This window comes from Lucilia sericata, unplaced genomic scaffold (genome assembly GCF_015586225.1).
Source record: "Lucilia sericata isolate MDLA Ls3-8-SP2 unplaced genomic scaffold, ASM1558622v1 Contig001277F_arrow, whole genome shotgun sequence".
Lineage (NCBI taxonomy): Eukaryota > Metazoa > Arthropoda > Insecta > Diptera > Calliphoridae > Lucilia > Lucilia sericata.
Window position 1 is genome coordinate 6,311 of NW_023995228.1, and position 20,769 is coordinate 27,079.

A 20,769-nucleotide genomic window follows, 5' to 3' on the forward strand; every position below is an offset into this window, starting at 1 on the left:
ACAATTTCATTTAAACTTTAAAGGGTTTATTCTTTTAACCCCTTTTCTCCGGGCATAATAATTATATTCGTTCGTTTAAAACGATCTTCAGATTATTAAAGGTTTTGGTTTATTTACTTATTCATGGTTTATTATATGTTTTAAATAGAAAGATTTTATTGACTTGTTAATCTTTTAGTTTTAAATCTGAATTTTAAGTTTTCTTAAAAAAATTTATACTTTTACATCATAATTAAGGAATTTATTGTTTTTCTCTGTTGTTTTAAGCAAACATTATTGTAACTTTTGACGCTCTATTTAATAGCTTCTAACAAATAAATATTTAAATATAAATTATCTTATCAAAGGGTTAATTGTCTGTAAATCTTTTCTTTTGTTTTTGTTTATATCTCATTACTCATTAAATAACTATTTTATTATTATTGTTATTATAATTACATTATATTTTCTGCTTTACATAATATCATTATGATTTTATTCTCTTAACCTTCTTTTCCTTTGTCTTTATTTCATTATTTTATTTTATTAATAAGTTTTTTCCTGCCGTTTGTTGCCAGCCTTGTTCCGGTTATAATACTTACTTAATTTCTTTCGTTTTTTTTTTTGTTTCTCATTTTCAGCACCAAAAGATAAATTCAGTTTTAATGTACGCTTAAATTTGATTTCCTCTCAACCATTTGTGCAATGTGGACAATTCTTGGATCTTTGCTACTCGACACGTTCGCTAACCGTTAAAGTTGATCCAACAGGGCTTCTGCCAGGCGTTCATACAGCTGTGTAAGTATATACAGTTCTTATTGTTAAGAAAAATTAAGGAAAAGGAAATAACATTACTAAAGATGATAAAGTCCTTGCTGGATATCTCTTAATTAATTATAAAACTTAAATATGAATTAAAACAACAATTTTAAGAGTTAAAATCATATAATAAAGTAGTATTGAAAATAAAACACGTACACAGTGAGGATAAAGAAAAAAAAACATAAAACGTAAGAAAGAATAACCAACCGTATAGTTTTAATGGTTTTAATTTCATTCTTAACTTAACAAAAGAAATGAGCAAAAATTGAAATTACAACATGCGAAGCAAACATTTAAGAATAATGACATTTTTTTCACACGCATTAAGAAAATGATTTACAGTTTAAAAAATCTTAAAGTCAAAATTCATGATCATAAGAATAAATATATTTTAAACTTCACCATTAACTAGAACTGAATTAAAACTGAACTAGAACTGAACTAGAACTGAACTAGAACTAGAACTGAACTAGAACTGAACTAGAACTGAACTAGAACTGAACTAGAATTGAACTAGAACTGAGCTAGAACTGAACTAGAACTGAACTAGAACTGAACTAGAACTGAACTAGAACTGAACTAGAACTGAACTAGAACTGAACTAGAACTGAACTAGAACTGAACTAGAACTGAACTAAAACTGAACTAGAACTGAACTAGAACTGAACTAGAACTGAACTAGAACTGAACTAGAACTGAACTAGAACTGAACTAGAACTGAACTAGAACTGAACTAGAACTGAACTAGAACTGAACTAGAACTGAACTAGAACTGAACTAGAACTGAACTAGAACTGAACTAGAACTGAACTAGAACTGAACTAGAACTGAACTAGAACTGAACTAGAACTGAACTAGAACTGAACTAGAACTGAACTAGAATTGAACTAGAACTGAACTAGAACTGAACTAGAACTGAACTAGAACTGAACTAGAACTGAACTAGAACTGACTAGAACTGAACTAGAACTGAACTAGAACTGAACTAGAACTGAACTAGAACTGAACTAGAACTGAACTAGAACTGAACTAGAACTGAACTAGAACTGAACTAGAACTGAACTAGAACTGAACTAGAACTGAACTAGAACTGAACTAGAACTGAACTAGAACTGAACTAGAACTGAACTAGAACTGAACTAGAACTGAACTAGAACTGAACTAGAACTGAACTAGAACTGAACTAGAACTGAACTAGAACTGAACTAGAACTGAACTAGAACTGAACTAGAACTGAACTAGAACTGAACTAGAACTGAACTAGAACTGAACTAGAACTGAACTAGAACTGAACTAGAACTGAACTAGAATTGAACTAGAACTGAACTAGAACTGAACTAGAACTGAACTAGAACTGAACTAGAACTGAACTAGAACTGAACTAGAACTGAACTAGAACTGAACTAGAACTGTACTAGAACTGAACTAGAACTGAACTAGAACTGAACTAGAACTGAACTAGAACTGAACTAGAACTGAACTAGAACTGAACTAGAACTGAACTAGAACTGAACTAGAGACTGAACTAGAACTGAACTAGAACTGAACTAGAACTGAACTAGACTGAACTAGAACTGAACTAGAACTGAACTAGAACTGAACTAGAACTGAACTAGACTGAACTAACTGAACTAGAACTGAAACTAGAACGACTAGAACTGAAACTAGAACTGAAACTAGAACTGAACTAGAACTGAACTAGAACTGAAACTAGAACTGAACTAGAACTGAACTAGAACTGAACTAGAACTGAACTAGAACTGAACTCGAACTGAACTAGAACTGAACTAGAACTGAAACTAGACACTGAACTAGAACTGAACTAGAACTGAACTAAACTGAACTAGAACTGAACTAGAACTGAACTAGAACTGAACTAGAACTGAACTAGACTGAACTAGAACTGAACTAGAACTGAACTAGAACTGAACTAGAACTGAACTAGAACTGAACTAGAACTGAACTAGAGAACTAGAACTGAACTAGAACTACTAGAACTGAACTAGAACTGAACTAGAACTGAACTAGAACTGAACTAGAACTGAACTAGAACTGAATAGACTGAACTAGAACTGAACTAGAACTGAACTAGAACTGAACTAGACTGAACTAGAACTGAACTAGAACTGAACTAGAACTGAACTAGAACTGAACTAGAACTGAACTAGAACTGAACTAGAACTGAACTAGAACTGAACTAGAACTGAACTAGAACTGAACTAGAACTGAACTAGAACTGAACTAGAACTGAACTAGAACTGAACTAGAACTGAACTAGAACTGAACTAGAACTGAACTAGAACTGAACTAGAACTGAACTAGAACTGAACTAGAACTGAACTAGAACTGAACTAGAACTGAACTAGAACTGAACTAGAACTGAACTAGAACTGAACTAGAACTGAACTAGAACTGAACTAGAACTGAACTAGACTGAACTAGAACTGAACTAGAACTGAACTAGAACTGAACTAGAACTGAACTAGAACCGAACTAGAATTGAACTAGAACTGAACTAGAACCTAAACTGGAACTGACTTAATACTGATTTAGAACTGAACTTTTTTCACTTAAATAACAGTATTGTAACTCAAAAGAACAATAATAAAGATTCTTAAATTTGAAACAAATATAAGAATGAAAAGAATCTTAATCTTATAAGACTCTTAACTGCAAAATAACTTTAATTTTCTTTGTTTTGACTTTATTCTATCTGTTCGCTAATGGAATGAATAAAAATTTTAATGAAAATGTAAAATAAAAACTTAATTCTCGTTTACAAAGTTAAAGTTAATTTGGAAATGACGATATTTGGATATTATTTATTTATATAGAAAAATATATTTCCATTAATTACATTAGATTTCTCATTTATTTTCTTTAACTCCATTTATATTTCTGACATTTTCATTTATTATATTAATAATTTCATTTATTTATTCTTGCAGTATACGTGCATTCGATACATCATGTGTTCAAAAGGGTTCATTATTCGAAATTCCTGTAACAGTTGTCCAACCATCTACCGTTGATTGCCAAGAAACGCGTCTCTATCAACCTGTGTCACAAAAGGTGATGGCAGCATAGAATTCCAGCCAAATACAATACAAAGAGACTTTATTCTAGTGCCACCACAAGCAACATGGGCAGGTAAATAATAACCAATGAAAAAAAAAACCAAAAAAATTGAAATAGAGCAAAACTGAGAAAAAAATCTTCAATATAAAAACCAGCAAATCAATGCAATCGACTTTTGATCGCATGTAGTTATTTGTGGTCATGGTAGTGATGGTCGTAAAGGTGATAAATTGTCAATTTGTCAAAAATAAAAAGAAAGAACGAACGAAAAAATGAATAGATAGTATAAAACACAAATCCTTTGCAGAATGCTGATAATAAAACAACAAATACACTTTTACTTACTTACCTTGTCATGGTGTTTGTTAGTGGTTTCCTTTCTAGGAATTGACAACGAATTTTGCTCTTCACAAATTCAGCAAATTTTTTGTGTTCAGTTTGTTTGTACTATTAACAAGGATGTAATCAAGTAATCCCAATGGGAAATTTTTACAAAAGGAACTTTAAATTGATTATACGTTTATTGCCTTTGATGATCGGATATTGTCAAAAAATCTTTTATTTCTTAAAATATTCTATAAAATTTCAAAACTTTTCTATTCAATTCCAAAAAGGTATTGATTTTAGCTCTAAAATTGAACTCTTGACTTCTACCATTGAACAATTTCGATTTGCCAACAATACAACTAAAAGTTCTATTATTCCAATTTCTTGTCTTCTATTCTTATTTCTTATCAAAGGTTTCGTGTTCTTTTTAACATTCATCACTTGTGTTTTCTTTTTTTGCTATTCAAAAACCCCTTTGTTATTTGAAAATTTCACCCAACAATCGATTTCCATAAATTTAGCAAATATAGACAAATGGGTCTATTATTGCAACGGGTTAACATTATTCAAGTAACAAAGAGATGAAGGTTATTATGTGAAAATCAAGTCAATTTATCATTTCTATATATATAATATAACTTATATTTTTTCTTCGTGTGTGTCTCTTATACAATTTTTTTTTTTCAAGTTTGAAAGTGCATTGAAGTTGATGATGATACTTTAGATAAATTTAACAAACCACTACAGAGATACCACTACTACCACCATTATTACTACCACTATTACAAATAAACGTAATATTGCCATTACTGCTGAATAAATATGTACAAAATGAGAATTTTAGGAACAGTATCTTCTCCATGAAATATGACTAAATATCAAGGGTTTCAAAAAGTTAAATTTCCCCCAAAAAATAGTTAGTTCAGTTCTAGTTCAGTTCTAGTTCAGTTCTAGTTCAGTTCTAGTTCAGTTCTAGTTCAGTTCTAGTTCAGTTCTATTTCAGTTCTATTTCAGTTCTAGTTCAGTTCTAGTTCAGTTCTAGTTCAGTTCTAGTTCAGTTCTAGTTCAGTTCTAGTTCAGTTCTAGTTCAGTTCTAGTTCAGTTTCTAGTTCAGTTCTAGTTCAGTTCTAGTTCAGTTCTAGTTCAGTTCTAGTTCAGTTCTAGTTCAGTTCTAGTTCTAGTTCAGTTCTAGTTCAGTTCTAGTTCAGTTCTAGTTCAGTTCTAGTTCAGTTCTATTCAGTTCTAGTCAGTTCTAGTTCAGTTCTAGTTCAGTTCTAGTTCAGTTCTAGTTCAGTTCTAGTTCAGTTCTAGTTCAGTTCTAGTTCAGTTCTAGTTCTAGTTCATGTTCTAGTTCTAGTTCAGTTCTAGTCAGTTCTAGTTCAGTTCTAGTTTCAGTTCTAGTTCAGTTCTAGTTCAGTTCTAGTTCAGTTCTAGTTCAGTTCTAGTTCAGTTCTAGTTCAGTTCTAGTTCAGTTCTAGTTCGTTCTAGTTCAGTTCTAGTTCAGTTCTAGTTCAGTTCTAGTTCAGTTCTAGTTCAGTTCTAGTTCAGTTCTAGTTCAGTTCTAGTTCAGTTCCTAGTTCAGTTCTAGTTCAGTTCTAGTTCAGTTCTAGTTCAGTTCTAGTTCAGTCTAGTTCAGTTCTAGTTCAGTTCTAGTTCAGTTCTAGTTCAGTTCTAGTTCAGTTCTAGTTCAGTTCTAGTTCAGTTCTAGTTCAGTTCCTAGTTCAGTTCTAGTTCAGTTCTAGTTCAGTTCTAGTTCAGTTCTAGTTCAGTTCTAGTTCAGTTCTAGTTCAGTTCTAGTTCAGTTCTAGTTCAGTTCTAGTTCAGTTCTAGTTCAGTTCTAGTTCAGTTCTAGTTCAGTTCTAGTTCAGTTCTAGTTCAGTTCTAGTTCAGTTCTAGTTCATTCTAGTTCAGTTCTAGTTCAGTTCTAGTTCAGTTCTAGTTCAGTTCTAGTTCAGTTCTAGTTCAGTTCTAGTTCAGTTCTAGTTCAGTTCTAGTTCAGTTCTAGTTCAGTTCTAGTTCAGTTCTAGTTCAGTTCTAGTTCAGTTCTAGTTCAGTTCTAGTTCAGTTCTAGTTCAGTTCCAATTCAGTTCTTGTTCATTACAAATTCCAAAACTTCTCATTTTCTCACGGTCATAATTCATGAAAGATACTGCAACATATTCATAGTACTACCTTCTGGTTATTATGTGTTCTTTGTGGTTCTTTTGCTCTATATTTATTCAAACACTTCTCCATATTGTATATCTGAGTCAATTTATTTTTTCAAGTTTTTGTAATTTTTCATTTAGTTTTTTAATAAAAATAAAAAACCTAAATAATTTTTTATGTTCTATTTCTTTTTCATGATACTCCTGACGTTCGTTCTGTGACAACCTCTTGTCTTGCTGCTGTATGTAACGTTGCGGTATTTCAATGCGTATGTGTGTGTGTCGGCATCTGTATCTTTGTGTACCTTCGTCGTCGTCGTCGTTGGTACCACTTCAATTTAACTCTTAAGTCTTACGTATGCGCTCAACCGATAAAAATCGTGACAAGGATGTTGGTAAATTTTTTGTACACACCGTACAATTGTTGCCCAAGTCATCGTGTCGTGTTTTGGAAACTATGAAGATTTTGTCTGTCAATTCAGAAAACGAAACCACATTGGCATTCAAGTGTCAGGTAAGTGCTTTAGAAGGTGTACAATACATTGGTAGTGTATGCACTTGTACTTGTATGTTGTTTATGTGTGTTACTATTACAAAATAACCAACTCTAATACACACACACACATAAATTCGCATTGAATGTATGTTCACATGTGAACATACATTGACAAATATTCAAAAAACGTTAGAAAGTAGCACATGACAGCAAATACTTGTACATTCACACTTAAACACATATGCACAATACACTTGTATTTGTTGGTATATCGGTGTAGTATTAAATGTCCTCTCGAAAGCAATAGAAACTCTGTTCAGATTTGTTTGACTTTTTAGATTGCCCTCGTACGTACCTAATTCTTTTTACATTCATATAGAAATAAAGGACTTACAGGCACAAACTTCAACACTCTTTCAGCTTCACAGCACCACCATCGTTGTAAATTCATCAAGTATTCTCTATGTTAAAAAATTTAGATGACAAATTTCTTTCGTAAATTGAAAAAATAAACATGAAGTAAAAAAAAAAAACATCAACAGAAGCAAGAATTTCTAACAATTTAAAGTATGTAAACGAAAAAAAGTTTACATTTGTAATTGCGACTTTTCAACTTTTCAAATGTCAATCCTAATACAAGTTATTACATTCTGTGCCACATTTCTAAACTAAACAAATTTGTTATATGTTGTAAACTTTTCCTCGTTCACCTACTTTATATTCAGTTTTTCGTTGACAGATTCTACTTGAGTTTTTTTGAAAAAGTTAACAGACTATTTCTTATTAAAAAAAAAAACACATAAATAACATTTTAAATTAGGTTACCAATTACCCATCACTGTCAGCGTCATCATCAGCAGTTACTAAATCTAATTAATGACTTTGTATTTACTCTTATAAATATTTAATATATAACAGTGATATTTATGTTCTCTTAACTTTATTCAATTAGCTAAATGTTATATATGAAAAGTCTAAACTATAGACTATAACGTATACAATATTTCACACTATAGTCAATATATAGTATGATCTACGTTGCAGTCTTTAATTGTAGTCCATTTCTGTAGTTAAAGTTTGGACTACAATTAAAGAGTTTGCACTTAAATTTAACTATAGTTCAGACTATAGATTAACTGTAGTTAACTTAGTTGTTAGACTGTTATGGTTAGACTGTAGTCTAACCATAGTCCCGACTATAGTCTAAATATAGTCCAGACTATAGTCCAGAATATAATATTACAAGAGTCAAGACTATAGTCTAACTATAGTCCAGACTATAGCCTAACTATAGTCCAGACTATAGTCTAATTATAGTCCAGACTACAGTCTAACTATGGTCCAGACTATAGTCTAACTATATTCCAGACTATAGTCTAACAATAGTCCAGACTATAGTCTAACAATAGTCCAGACTATAGTCTAACAATAGTCCAGACTATAGTCTAACAATAGTCCAGACTATAGTCTAACAATAGTCCAGACTATAGTCTTACTATAGTCTAATTATAGTCCAGACTACAGTCTAACTATGGTCCAGACTATAGTGTAACCAGACTATAGTCTAAGTATATTCCATACTATAGTCTATCTATAGTATAGACTATAGTCTAACTATAGTCCAGACTATATTCTAACTATAGTCTAACTATAGTCCAGACTATAGTCTAACTATAGTCCAGACTATAGTCTAATTATAGTCCGGACTACAGTCTAACTATGGTCCAGACTATAGTCTAACTATATTCCAGACTATAATCTGACAATAGTCCAGACTATAGTCTAACAATAGTCCAGACTATAGTCTAACAATAGTCCAGACTATAGTCTAACAATAGCCCAGACTATAGTCTATCTATTGTCAAGACTTTAGTCTAGACTATCGTCCAGACTTTAATCAAAATAGTTTAACTATAGTCCAGAGTATAACTAACTATAGTCCAGACTCTAACTCAGACTACAGTCTAAATATAATCCAAACTATAGTCTAACTATAGCCCAAAGTGCAGTTTAACTATAGTCGAAACTATAGTGTAAATATAGTCCAAACTATGGTCTACATTTAGTCTAGACTATTGTCCAGACTTTAGTCTAGATTATATTCCAGACATTAGTCCAGACTACAGTCTAACTATAGTCCAGACTATAGTCTAACTATAGTCCAGACTATAGTCTAACTATAGTCCAGACTATAGTCTAACTATAGTCCCGACTATAGTCTAACTATAGTCCCGACTATAGTCCAGACTATAGTCTAACTATAGTCCAGATTATAGTCTAACTATAGTCCAGATTATAGTCTAACTATAGTCCAGACTATAGTCTAACTATATTCCAGACTATAGTCTAGCTATAGTTCAGACTATCCAGACTTTAGTCCTAACTTATATTTAGTGCTTTCCATAGCTTTCATCTTATGTCCTTTAATCATCAACTTAAAATGCATTTTTCTAAATAAAATTTCTGTAAAAGGATTTTCAAATCCTTTTGTAATAATGCACAGGAACTCGTTAATAGTGAAAAGCGTTTTTTGCTTGTCAAAAAAAAAAACAGCTTTTCACAATCAACTTTTATTCTATTAGATGAATGTGTACATTTGTTATCCTTATGTATGCGGTTGTACTAAGGCGCTTTATAGTGAATTTATTTCTTCTGTAAATACATTTTATATTGTTTTCGATTCGTTTATTTTCCTTTATATCTTTTCTAAATCAGACAATAATGCAAGTTTCCGTTTACAGTTCAATAGCATGACTGTTGTTTGGGTTGGGGGAACAATTATATTTCCGTTAGATTTTGGGATGTCAATTGCTTTGTAAATACTTCCAAATAGTTATATTGTATCCTAAAGCATTCTTAACTGAATGAGAATTCGAATTAATAATTGAAATAGTCGGATCGTTTAAATTCTATATCAATAATAAAACATATTATGCTGTTTTAAAGTTCAAGTTCATTAGATTGAGGTCAAAGTTTATTCGTTTTTCATATATCATCCTGATAAATTTGTATATCAAAAACTATAAATTTACTTGATAATTAAATAAAATTTTACACCTGACCTCCTATTAACAAATAGTTTTAAATTGGTCGAATTTTTCTCTTTTCTACTTACCCAGTATAAGTACTTTTATACGCTCACATATCTTTCTATATTCTACAATAATCCCATTTATAATAAAAACTACTTGTAATATCAATTTGTACTCCCTGTTAAAGTATATAGAAAAAGAATTCTCAAAAGTAAAGTAATGTTTTCATATGAAAAGTTCAAGCACATATTGCCATCATTATCATCATCATCAGTTTCATCCTCTTCTACACTGCATCTTTATCAACAACAACAACATCATCGGATGCACTTTATAAACAATGTTGTGCCAAGTTAAACATTAAACAATATTTTCTTTCCCCAAAATATATATTTCGACTATGTTTTTTTTTTTTGTCTATCCACCATGAAAAAGATGGGAAGCATGTTCAGTTTGGATTGTCGTTTGTAACACAGAGAAATATCAATAGTAGTCTAAATTGCAGTTAAAATTATAGTCTCAATTACAGTCCAGACTAATGTCTCATATATAGTCCAGACTATAGTCTCATCTATAATCTAAACTATAGTCCAGACTATAGTCTCATCTATAGTCCAGACTATAGTCTCATCTATAGTCCAGACTAAAGTCTCATCTATAGTCCAGACTATGTCTAAACTACAGTCCAGACTATAGTCTCATCTATAGTCCAGACTATAATCTCATCTATAGTCCAGACTATAGTCTCATCTATAGTCCAGACTATAGTCTCATCTATAGTCCAGACTATAGTCTCATCTATAGTCCAGACTATAGTCTCATCTATAGTCCAGACTATAGTCTCATCTATAGTCCAGACTATAGTCTCATCTATAGCCCAGACTATAGTCTCATCTATAGTCCAGACTATAGTCTCATCTATAGTCCAGACTATAGTCTCATCTATAGTCCAGACTATAGTCTCATCTATAGTCCAGACTATAGTCTCATCTATAGTCCAGACTATAGTCTCATCTATAGTCCAGACTATAGTCTCATATATAGTCCAGACTATAATCTCATCTATAGTCCAGACTATAGTCTCATATATAGTCCAGACTATAGTCTCATCTATAGTCCAGACTATAGTCTCATCTATAGTCCAGACTATAGTCTCATCTATAGTCCAGACTATAGTCTCATCTATAGTCCAGACTATAGTCTCATCTATAGTCCAGACTATAGTCTCATCTATAGTCCAGACTATAGTCTCATCTATAGTCCAGACTATAGTCTCATCTATAGTCCAGACTATAGTCTCATCTATAGTCCAGACTATAGTCTCATCTATAGTCCAGACTATAGTCTCATCTATAGTCCAGACTATAGTCTCATCTATAGTCCAGACTATAGTCTCATCTATAGTCCAGACTATAGTCTCATCTATAGTCCAGACTATAGTCTCATCTATAGTCCAGACTATAGTCTCATCTATAGTCCAGACTATAGTCCTCTAAGTCCAGACTATAGTCTCATCTATAGTCCAGACTATAGTCTCATCTATAGTCCAGACTATAGTCTCATCTATAGTCCAGACTATAGTCTCATCTATAGTCCAGACTATAGTCTCATCTATAGTCCAGACTATAGTCTCATCTATAGTCCAGACTATAGTCTCATCTATAGTCCAGACTTATGTCCAGACTATAGTCTCATCTATAGTCCAGACTATAGTCTCATCTATAGTCCAGATCTATAGTCTCATCTATAGTCCAGACTATAGTCTCATCTATAGTCCAGACTATAGTCTCATCTATAGTCCAGACTATAGTCTCATCTATAGTCCAGACTATAGTCTCATCTATAGTCCAGACTATAGTCTCATCTATAGTCCAGACTATAGTCTCATCTATAGTCCAGACTATAGTCTCATCTATAGTCCAGACTATAGTCTCATCTATAGTCCAGACTATAGTCTCATCTATAGTCCAGACTATAGTCTCATCTATAGTCCAGACTATAGTCTCATCTATAGTCCAGACTATAGTCTCATCTATAGTCCAGACTATAGTCTCATCTAGTCCAGACTATAGTCTCATCTAGTCAGACTATAGTCTCATCTATAGTCCAGACTATAGTCTCATCTATAGTCCAGACTATAGTCTCATCTATAGTCCAGACTATAGTCTCATCTATAGTCCAGACTATAGTCTCATCTATAGTCCAGACTATAGTCTCATCTATAGTCCAGACTATAGTCTCATCTATAGTCCAGACTATAGTCTCATCTATAGTCCAGACTATAGCTCATCTATAGTCCAGACTATAGTCTCCTATAGTCCAGACTATAGTCTCATCTATAGTCCAGACTATAGTCTCATCTATAGTCCAGACTATAGTCTCATCTATAGTCCAGACTATAGTCTCATCTATAGTCCAGACTATAGTCTCATCTATAGTCCAGACTATAGTCTCATCTATAGTCCAGACTTAGTCTCATCTATAGTCCAGATAGAGTCCAGACTATAGTCTCATCTATAGTCCAGACTATAGTCTCATCTATAGTCCAGACTATAGTCTCATCTATAGTCCAGACTATAGTCTCATCTATAGTCCAGACTATAGTCTCATCTATAGTCCAGACTATAGTCTCATCTATAGTCCAGACTATAGTCTCATCTATAGTCCAGACTATAGTCTCATCTATAGTCCAGACTATAGTCTCATCTATAGTCCAGACTATAGTCTCATCTATAGTCCAGACTATAGTCTCATCTATAGTCCAGACTATAGTCTCATCTATAGTCCAGACTATAGTCTCATCTATAGTCCAGACTATAGTCTCATCTATAGTCCAGACTATAGTCTCATCTATAGTCCAGACTATAGTCTCATCTATAGTCCAGACTATAGTCTCATCTATAGTCCAGACTATAGTCTCATCTATAGTCCAGACTATAGTCTCATCTATAGTCCAGACTATAGTCTCATCTATAGTCCAGACTATAGTCCTCATCTATAGTCCAGACTATAGTCTCATCTATAGTCCAGACTATAGTCTCATCTATAGTCCAGACTATAGTCTCATCTATAGTCCAGACTATAGTCTCATCTATAGTCCAGACTATAGTCTCATCTATAGTCCAGACTATAGTCTCATCTATAGTCCAGACTATAGTCTCATCTATAGTCCAGACTATAGTCTCATCTATAGTCCAGACTATAGTCTCATCTATAGTCCAGACTATAGTCTCATCTATAGTCCAGACTATAGTCTCATCTATAGTCCAGACTGTAGTCTCATCTATAGTCCAGACTGTAGTCTCATCTATAGTCCAGACTGTAGTCTCATCTATAGTCCAGACTGTAGTCTCATCTATAGTCCAGACTGTAGTCTCATCTATAGTCCAGACTATAGTCTCATCTAAGGTTCAGACTATAGTCTCATCTAAGGTTCAGACTATAGTCTCATCTATAAACTGAACTACAGTCCAGACTATAGCCTCATCTATAGTCCAGACTATAGTCCCAACTACAGTCCAGACTATCGACCAATTTGAGACCTATAAAATGTTGAAATTTTAAAAATTCAATGGTGGGTATTTAAGTTTCGTTTAAGCTGAATACAACATCCTTATTTGTTGCAACACTTTTCCCCCTTTAAATTATATTCTCTCTTACGTACGATTTGTATCCTGGCGAAGTTTCTTTCCTTGTTTACATTTATCTAGAAAAACATTTATATTGCTGAACAATTCTACCAGTACGTTTAGTTTAGTTTTTCTTTTTCACATATATTTTTTATTTCTATTATCAATATTATTTTTCTTTTTTTACTCTTTATAGTTTTATTATTAAAGTTAGTACTTACTTTCTTTATTTTATTTTTTAAAGTTTGGGAATACGTTCGTTGTCTTATATGTATTGCCCAATAAACAATGAAAATTTGTTTTTAATTTGAATATGACTTGAAATTAAGACATTTATCGAGTGCTAAACGTTTAGATTTAATCTTATATTAATGAAAAACTACTAATAAATGCAAATATCTGTTGAGGTTTCCAAACCATTTGAAAATTACTTGTGATATTACATTTTTAATATTGTTTGTTTATTGGGTTCTTCCAAAATTGTATGTGTGGTTATAAGTATGGGTTTGCTTGTGTATAGATTTGTTTAAAAGTAAGTAGTTGTTATTATTTTTAAATTGTAATGACCATACATCCATTATGTGACAAGTATACCCAAAACAAATAAAAAAATTTTGCAGCAGTAAAATAAACACAATAGTTCTTAAACTAAACTTGAAAACTAAAATTTTATTTTTTTTCGTACTCATGTAGAAGTTGTTGAAAACCAAAAGACCGAAACTTTTTGTTAATAATATGTTAAGCTAAAAAAAGATTCGGTAAAGAATAATGAAATAATTTATATTGCTGAACAAGATTTTTAATTTTGAACACAGATTTTAAATGCACTTTATATAATTGCCTTTTCTAGTTCAGTCCTAGTTCAGTTCTGGTTCAGTTCTAGTTCAGTTCTAGTTCAGATCTAGTTCAGTTCTATTTCAGTTCTAGTTCATTTCTAGTTCAGTTCTAGTTCAGTTCTAGTTTAGTTCTAGTTCAGTTCTAGTTCAGTTCTAGTTCTAGTTCAGTTCTAGTTCAGTTCTAGTTCAGTTCTAGTTCAGTTCTAGTTCTAGTTCTAGTTCAGTTCTAGTTCAGTTCTAGTTCAGTTCTAGTTCTAGTTCAGTTCTAGTTCAGTTCTAGTTCAGTTCTAGTTCAGTTCTAGGTTCTAGTCAGTTCTAGTTCAGTTAGTTCCAGTTCTAGTTCAGTCTAGTTCAGTCTAGTTCAGTTCTAGTTCAGTTCATGTTCAGTTCTAGTTCAGTTCTAGTTCAGTTCTAGTTCAGTTCTAGTTCAGTTCTAGTTCAGTTCTAGTTCAGTTCTAGTTCAGTTCTAGTTCAGTTCTAGTTCAGTTCTAGTTCAGTTCTAGTCAGTTATAGTGTCAGTTCTAGTTCAGTCTAGTCAGTTCTAGTTCAGTCTAGTTCAGTTCTAGTTCAGTTCTAGTTCGTTCTAGTTCTAGTTCAGTTAGTTCTAGTTCAGTTCTAGTTCAGTTCTAGTTCAGTTTCTAGTTCAGTTCTAGTTCAGTTCTAGTTCAGTTCTAGTCAGTTCTAGTTCAGTTCTAGTTCAGTTCTAGTTCAGTTCTAGTTCAGTATAGTTCAGTTCTAGTTCAGTTCTAGTTCGTTCTAGGTTCTAGTTCAGTTCTAGTTCAGTTCTAGTTCAGTTCTAGTTCAGTTCTAGTTAGTTCAGTTCTCTAGTTCAGTTCTTAGTTCAGTTCTAGTCAGTTCTAGTTCAGTCATCTAGTTCAGGTTCTAGTTCAGTTCTAGTAGTTCTAGTTCAGTTCTAGTTCAGTTCTAGTTCTTCTAGTTCAGTTCTAGTTCAGTTCTAGTTCAGTTCTAGTTCAGTTCTAGTTCAGTTCTAGTTCAGTTCTTAGTTCAGTTCTAGTTTCCAGTTCTAGTTCAGTTCTAGTTCAGTTCTAGTTCAGTTCTAGTTCAGTTCTAGTTCAGTTCTAGTTCAGTTCTAGTTCAGTTCTAGTTCAGTTCTAGTTCAGTCTAGTTCAGTTCTAGTTCAGTTTCTAGTTCAGTTCTAGTTCAGTTCTAGTTCAGTTCTAGTTCAGTCCTATTTCAGTTCAGTCAGTTCTAGTTCAGTTCTAGTTCAGTTCTAGTTATTTCTAGTTCAGTTCTAGTTCAGTTCTAGTTCAGTGCTAGTTCAGTTCTAGTTCAGTTCTAGTTCAGTTCTAGTTCAGTTCTAGTTCAGTTCTAGTTAGTTCTAGTTCAGTTCTAGTTCAGTTCTAGTTCAGTTCTAGTTCAGTTCTAGTTCAGTTCTAGTTCAGTTCTAGTTCAGTTCTAGTTCAGTTCTAGTTCAGTTCTAGTTCAGTTCTAGTTCAGTTCTAGTTCAGTTCTAGTTCAGTTCTAGTTCAGTTCTAGTTCAGTCTAGTTCAGTTCTAGTTCAGTTCCAGTTCAGTTCTAGTTCAGTTCTAGTTCAGTTCTAGTTCAGTTCTAGTTCAGTTCTAGTTCAGTTCTAGTTCAGTTCTAGTTTAGTTCTAGTTCTAGTTCAGTTCTAGTTCAGTTCTAGTTCAGTTCTAGTTCAGTTCTAGTTCAGTTCTAGTTCAGTTCTAGTTCAATTCTAGTTCAGTTCTAGTTCAGTTCTAGTTCAGTTCTAGTTCAGTTCTAGATTATTTACTAATTCAGTTCTAGTGTAGTTCTAGTTTATTTCTAATTCAGTTCTAGTTCAGTTCTGGTTTAGTTCTAATTAATTTCTAGTTCAGCTCTAATTATATACACTCAATATATTATGTAGGTAAATTCAACTGAAAGGTCATTTCAAACAAGTAAAATATCATTTAAAAAACGGACTACAAACTTTTCATTTATTTCAAATGAGTTTTTCAGTTATTTTTAAATGTTGATTTTTTAACTAACAAATTATGTAAATACAAAAGTTTTTTCAGATGTTTTTACTGACAAATTTTTACCTACAAAAACAGTAAAATTTACTGATTTTTTCAGTTGTTTTGAATGACAATTTTTACCTACAATATCACTAAAAGTTACTGTTTTTTTCATTTATTTTTACCCAAAACCCTAACAATCCAACAGATTCTTTAGATTTTAGTTTTATTGTGATCATTTGTTAAAGATTAAATATGTATAATACGGATTAATAATTGTTAAACCGCTACGTATGCTAATAGAAATTTCGTTAATAGTCTCCTTTCGCTTCGGTTGTGGTACTGGCATCATTTATATTGGATTCAAACACGTATCATGGCTTGCTGTTTTCGATATGACTGAAACGTAATCCCAAAAATGCTATAACTCTTCAATGTTGTGATGTACATCGATGATTTGCCTTTATCGGAGGTAGAACAGCTCTCACTTCTCTCGATATAGCTGCGAATTCCAAAATATGTAACAAATTGTAAAATATGTTAAAATTAAAGTTATAAGGGATAAAACAAAAAAGAATTCTTACCTTAACTTATATACAAAATCTTGTCCATTATTATTATTATACCGCATCTACAACTATTGATAAAAACAGATCTTTTTAAAACATTTTTTTAAATTGTCAACAAAAACTTACAGTTTCTATAATCGCGGTATTTACTTTTAAAACAATCCATTATGAAACATCTCAATATGGTTCTTGAAGAAATTAATATTTTTATTAAACAAATATAATTTTTTTCTATTTTTATGACAATTTGATTTTATGTATTTGAAACAAAAATTTAACTGATAATAATAACTGTACGGAAAAAACATTTTTTTGTGTAGTTTAATTTTTTAACAACACCCCAAAATGTTAAAAATTTAATTTATTCGAAAAATAAAAGATTTTTCATTAATTTTTAACTTTACAGAAAACTTTTTGAATAAACTACAAACAGTAAATGTTAAAATTATTTGAGTGTAGAAAAGTTGTCACCATTTCCGAGTATTTTTCTATGGAAAAGTTGTCTGCATTCCTGATAACCTTTCAGTTTTAGCTAAGTTGAACTGAGGTTTATATGGAAAAACTTTCCCTTAAATTTAATTAATTACATGTTAACATATTAAACTGTACTTCAAAAAGTTTTTCTGAGTATTTACAAAGTTAAAATTAATATTGAGCTTTCGAGTTTTTATTCCTTCTATTGTTGTAAAAAACCGTATATAATCATTTAAAAATTTTACCGAATTGTTTTAATCCTTAGTCCTTGCTGTACATATGCACATACATATAACCAGCAATACATATGTATTGTTTGGTATTTGTGGTACATGCTTACACTTATACTCCATTCATATTTCATTCCTTTTATGAGGATATTTTATTATCCATTTTCATTGTATTGTATTTTTTCTTTTAAACATATTCTTTTTAATTTTCCATTTTTTTGGATTTGCAGGAGAATAACATACTTGAGTTGTGCATTGCAAAATACTGGTCAAACTTTGGTAGCAGCCACATCAAATACAGTTTGGAATTTCATGGCATTCAGGCAACAAACCCAAATGCATGTAAGTTGTATCATTCCTATATCCACTTCTATTTCTATTTGTATTTGTTGTTCTAAGTTTTAGTTATAAGTGAAGAACACAATAACCACTACAAGCTATAAAACTACAACCACCATTAGTGTTCATATGAAAACCCAAAAATAAATATTTAATTTTTTGTTGAACGTATCGTTAGGGAATTTATACTTGCAACACAACTGCAAAATGTTGCAAGAAAACTGCGACTTAACTAAATAATTTTTTGTTCATCCAAAATATTTTCGTTGCTATTGCGTGTAAAATATTTTTTTATCCGTTTTTATTGTGTAGCTAAAAGCATAAAAAGTTGTTAAAGTTTGACTACTTATATAGTTTTTTTGCTCCTGGTCCTCTCTGTAGTTATTGTTATGTTTAATGCTATTTCATTTATGGCCAAACTACATTTACCACACTATTTAGAGTGCAATCCTCTTTTTGGTAATAGTGATGATGATAATATTGTTGGTGTCGTAATAGTTGTTGCTTACTTTTGGTATTCAGTGTGTTGTTGCAAGTACAAGTACATATTTATTATTTGTATTGCAGTTGTTGCTGGTTAAGAGGAAGATCTTAAGCATTTCTCTAGTGTCTGTGGTCTATTTGTATTCTCATTCTGTGTACAAGTTAACAATTTCTACTCTTAATGATAACACAGTGGTATCTAACGAGGAAGGCAAAAGATCTACATGCAGTAGACTAAATGTTCCAAAATTTCAAAAACAAATAATAGAAAATTAACAGACAAAATCAGATGTCATTAATACTGGTCACAATACGATAACAAATTTCAATAAATTTTCTGTTAATAGAGAACACTTTCAATGAATTTCTGTTTCAAAGAAAAATTTAATTTTCTATAATTTTATACTAGAAACTTTTCGAGAAATATTATTACAACTAAACTAGAACTGAACTAGAACTGAACTAGAACTGAACTAGAACTGAACTAGAACTGAACTAGAACTGAACTAGAACTGAACTAGAACTGAACTAGAACTGAACTAGAACTGAACTAGAACTGAACTAGAACTGAACTAGAACTGAACTAGAACTGAACTAGAACTGAACTAGAACTGAACTAATGAACTAGAACTGAACTAGAACTGAACTAGAACTGAACTAGAACTGAACTAGAACTGAACTAGAACTGAACTAGAACTGAACTAGAACTGAACTAGAACTGAACTAGAACTGAACTAGAACTGAACTAGAACTGAACTAGAACTGAACTAGAACTGAACTAGAACTGAACTAGAACTGAACTAGAACTGAACTAGAACTGAACTAGAACTGAACTAGAACTGAACTAGAACTGAACTAGAACTGAACTAGAACTGAACTAGAACTGAACTAGAACTGAACTAGAACTGAACTAGAACTGAACTAGAACTGAACTAGAACTGAACTAGAACTGAACTAGAACTAGAACTGAACTAGAACTGAACTAGAACTGAACTAGAACTGAACTAGAACTGAACTAGAACTGAACTAGAACTGAACTAGAACTGAACTAGAACTGAACTAGAACTGAACTAGAACTGAACTAGAACTGAACTAGAACTGAACTAGAACTGAACTACTGAACTAGAACTGAACTAGAACTGAACTAGAACTGAACTAGAACTGAACTAGAACTGAACTAGAACTGAACTAGAACTGAACTAGAACTGAACTAGAACTGAACTAGAACTGAACTAGAACTGAACTAGAACTGAACTAGAACTGAACTAGAACTGAACTAGAACTGAACTAGAACTGAACTAGAACTGAACTAGAACTGAACTAGAACTGAACTAGAACTGAACTAGAACTGAACTAGAACTGAACTAGAACTGAACTAGAACTGAACTAGAACTGAACTAGAACTGAACTAGAACTGAACTAGAACTGAACTAGAACTGAACTAGAACTGAACTAGAACTGAACTAGAACTGAACTAGAACTAGAACTGAACTAGAACTGAACTAGAACTAGAACTGAACCAGAACTGAACTAGAACTGAACTAGAACTGAACTTGAAAACAATCTTTCCGCCAATTCCAATATTTCATTGTAAGTTCTTTAAGTCCCAGTGTTTCTGTTAGCTTCCTGCACCCTTCGCACCACTCTTTACACTTTCACATGCATTCATTTTCTCATTACTATCAACTAACTACAAGTATTATCTGCCTATTTTGCCTTAACTCTGGACTTTTCATTTTTGTTTTCTTTTTACATTCATTATTTTTTAAAACTTCTTGTAGCCCTTTTTATTACATCTTTCATTCATTCTGTGTTGAAGTTCTTGTTGAAATGCAAAGTGTTTAAAAATCGTAAAAAAATATGTAAAAATTACTTGTTCGTTTGTTTTTTTTTTTGGTGGTGAGAGTCCTGATTGAGTAGGGTTATTAATAAAGGGGGAAATACTAGGAAAGATTTCAAGATTTTTTTATTACAAATTTCGAAATATTTAAAGAAAATCTTTGAGAAATTTTTGTTTTTAAATAAAATTTTCTATTTAAGAAAGTGAAGAACCTGGTCTTTACTGACTGACCATCTAAATATTTGCTCCTGAGTGTGCGTGTTTGTTTGTTTGTGTGTGTGTTCATCTGTCTAAGGCACTTTTCTTCCTTAAAAGTTGGCCTCTGTGTTATATTCCTTGTATTTGCCTTCATCTTACTTAAAAGTTCAAAATGCCGTTACACTCATGGTGTCATCATTGTTGTCCAATGCACTCATCGCTTCAGAAATCTTTGCAAGTTGTAGTTTTTCGTTTCGTTTTACTTTTTTGTTGAACTTTAAGTTGCTGGTTTGCTGTTGTTCCTGCACTTGAGAGGATTTCTTTTGCTG

The 20,769-nt window shown here is 32.0% G+C and overlaps 1 protein-coding gene and 1 long non-coding RNA gene across 2 annotated transcripts in view; one reads left to right on the plus strand and one right to left on the minus strand.

Annotated features, from left to right (window-relative positions):
- Positions 1-620: 620 nt before the first annotated feature.
- LOC119610784 (tripeptidyl-peptidase 2-like) overlaps positions 621-20,769 on the plus strand; it is a gene marked incomplete at both ends in the record, with an annotated part of 121,380 nt that continues 101,231 nt past the window's right edge. Inside the window, 5 exon segments of the mRNA XM_037966132.1 lie at positions 621-777; positions 3,750-3,865; positions 3,868-3,951; positions 6,704-6,867; positions 17,811-17,922. Coding sequence (XP_037822060.1) covers positions 621-777; positions 3,750-3,865; positions 3,868-3,951; positions 6,704-6,867; positions 17,811-17,922 — 633 coding nt within the window.
- Positions 16,523-17,166, minus strand: LOC119610785. Its single transcript, XR_005232012.1, has 3 exons — positions 17,003-17,166; positions 16,892-16,944; positions 16,523-16,809 (listed from the first exon to the last, which is right to left on the minus strand). It is a non-coding gene; the product is annotated as an uncharacterized LOC119610785 (long non-coding RNA).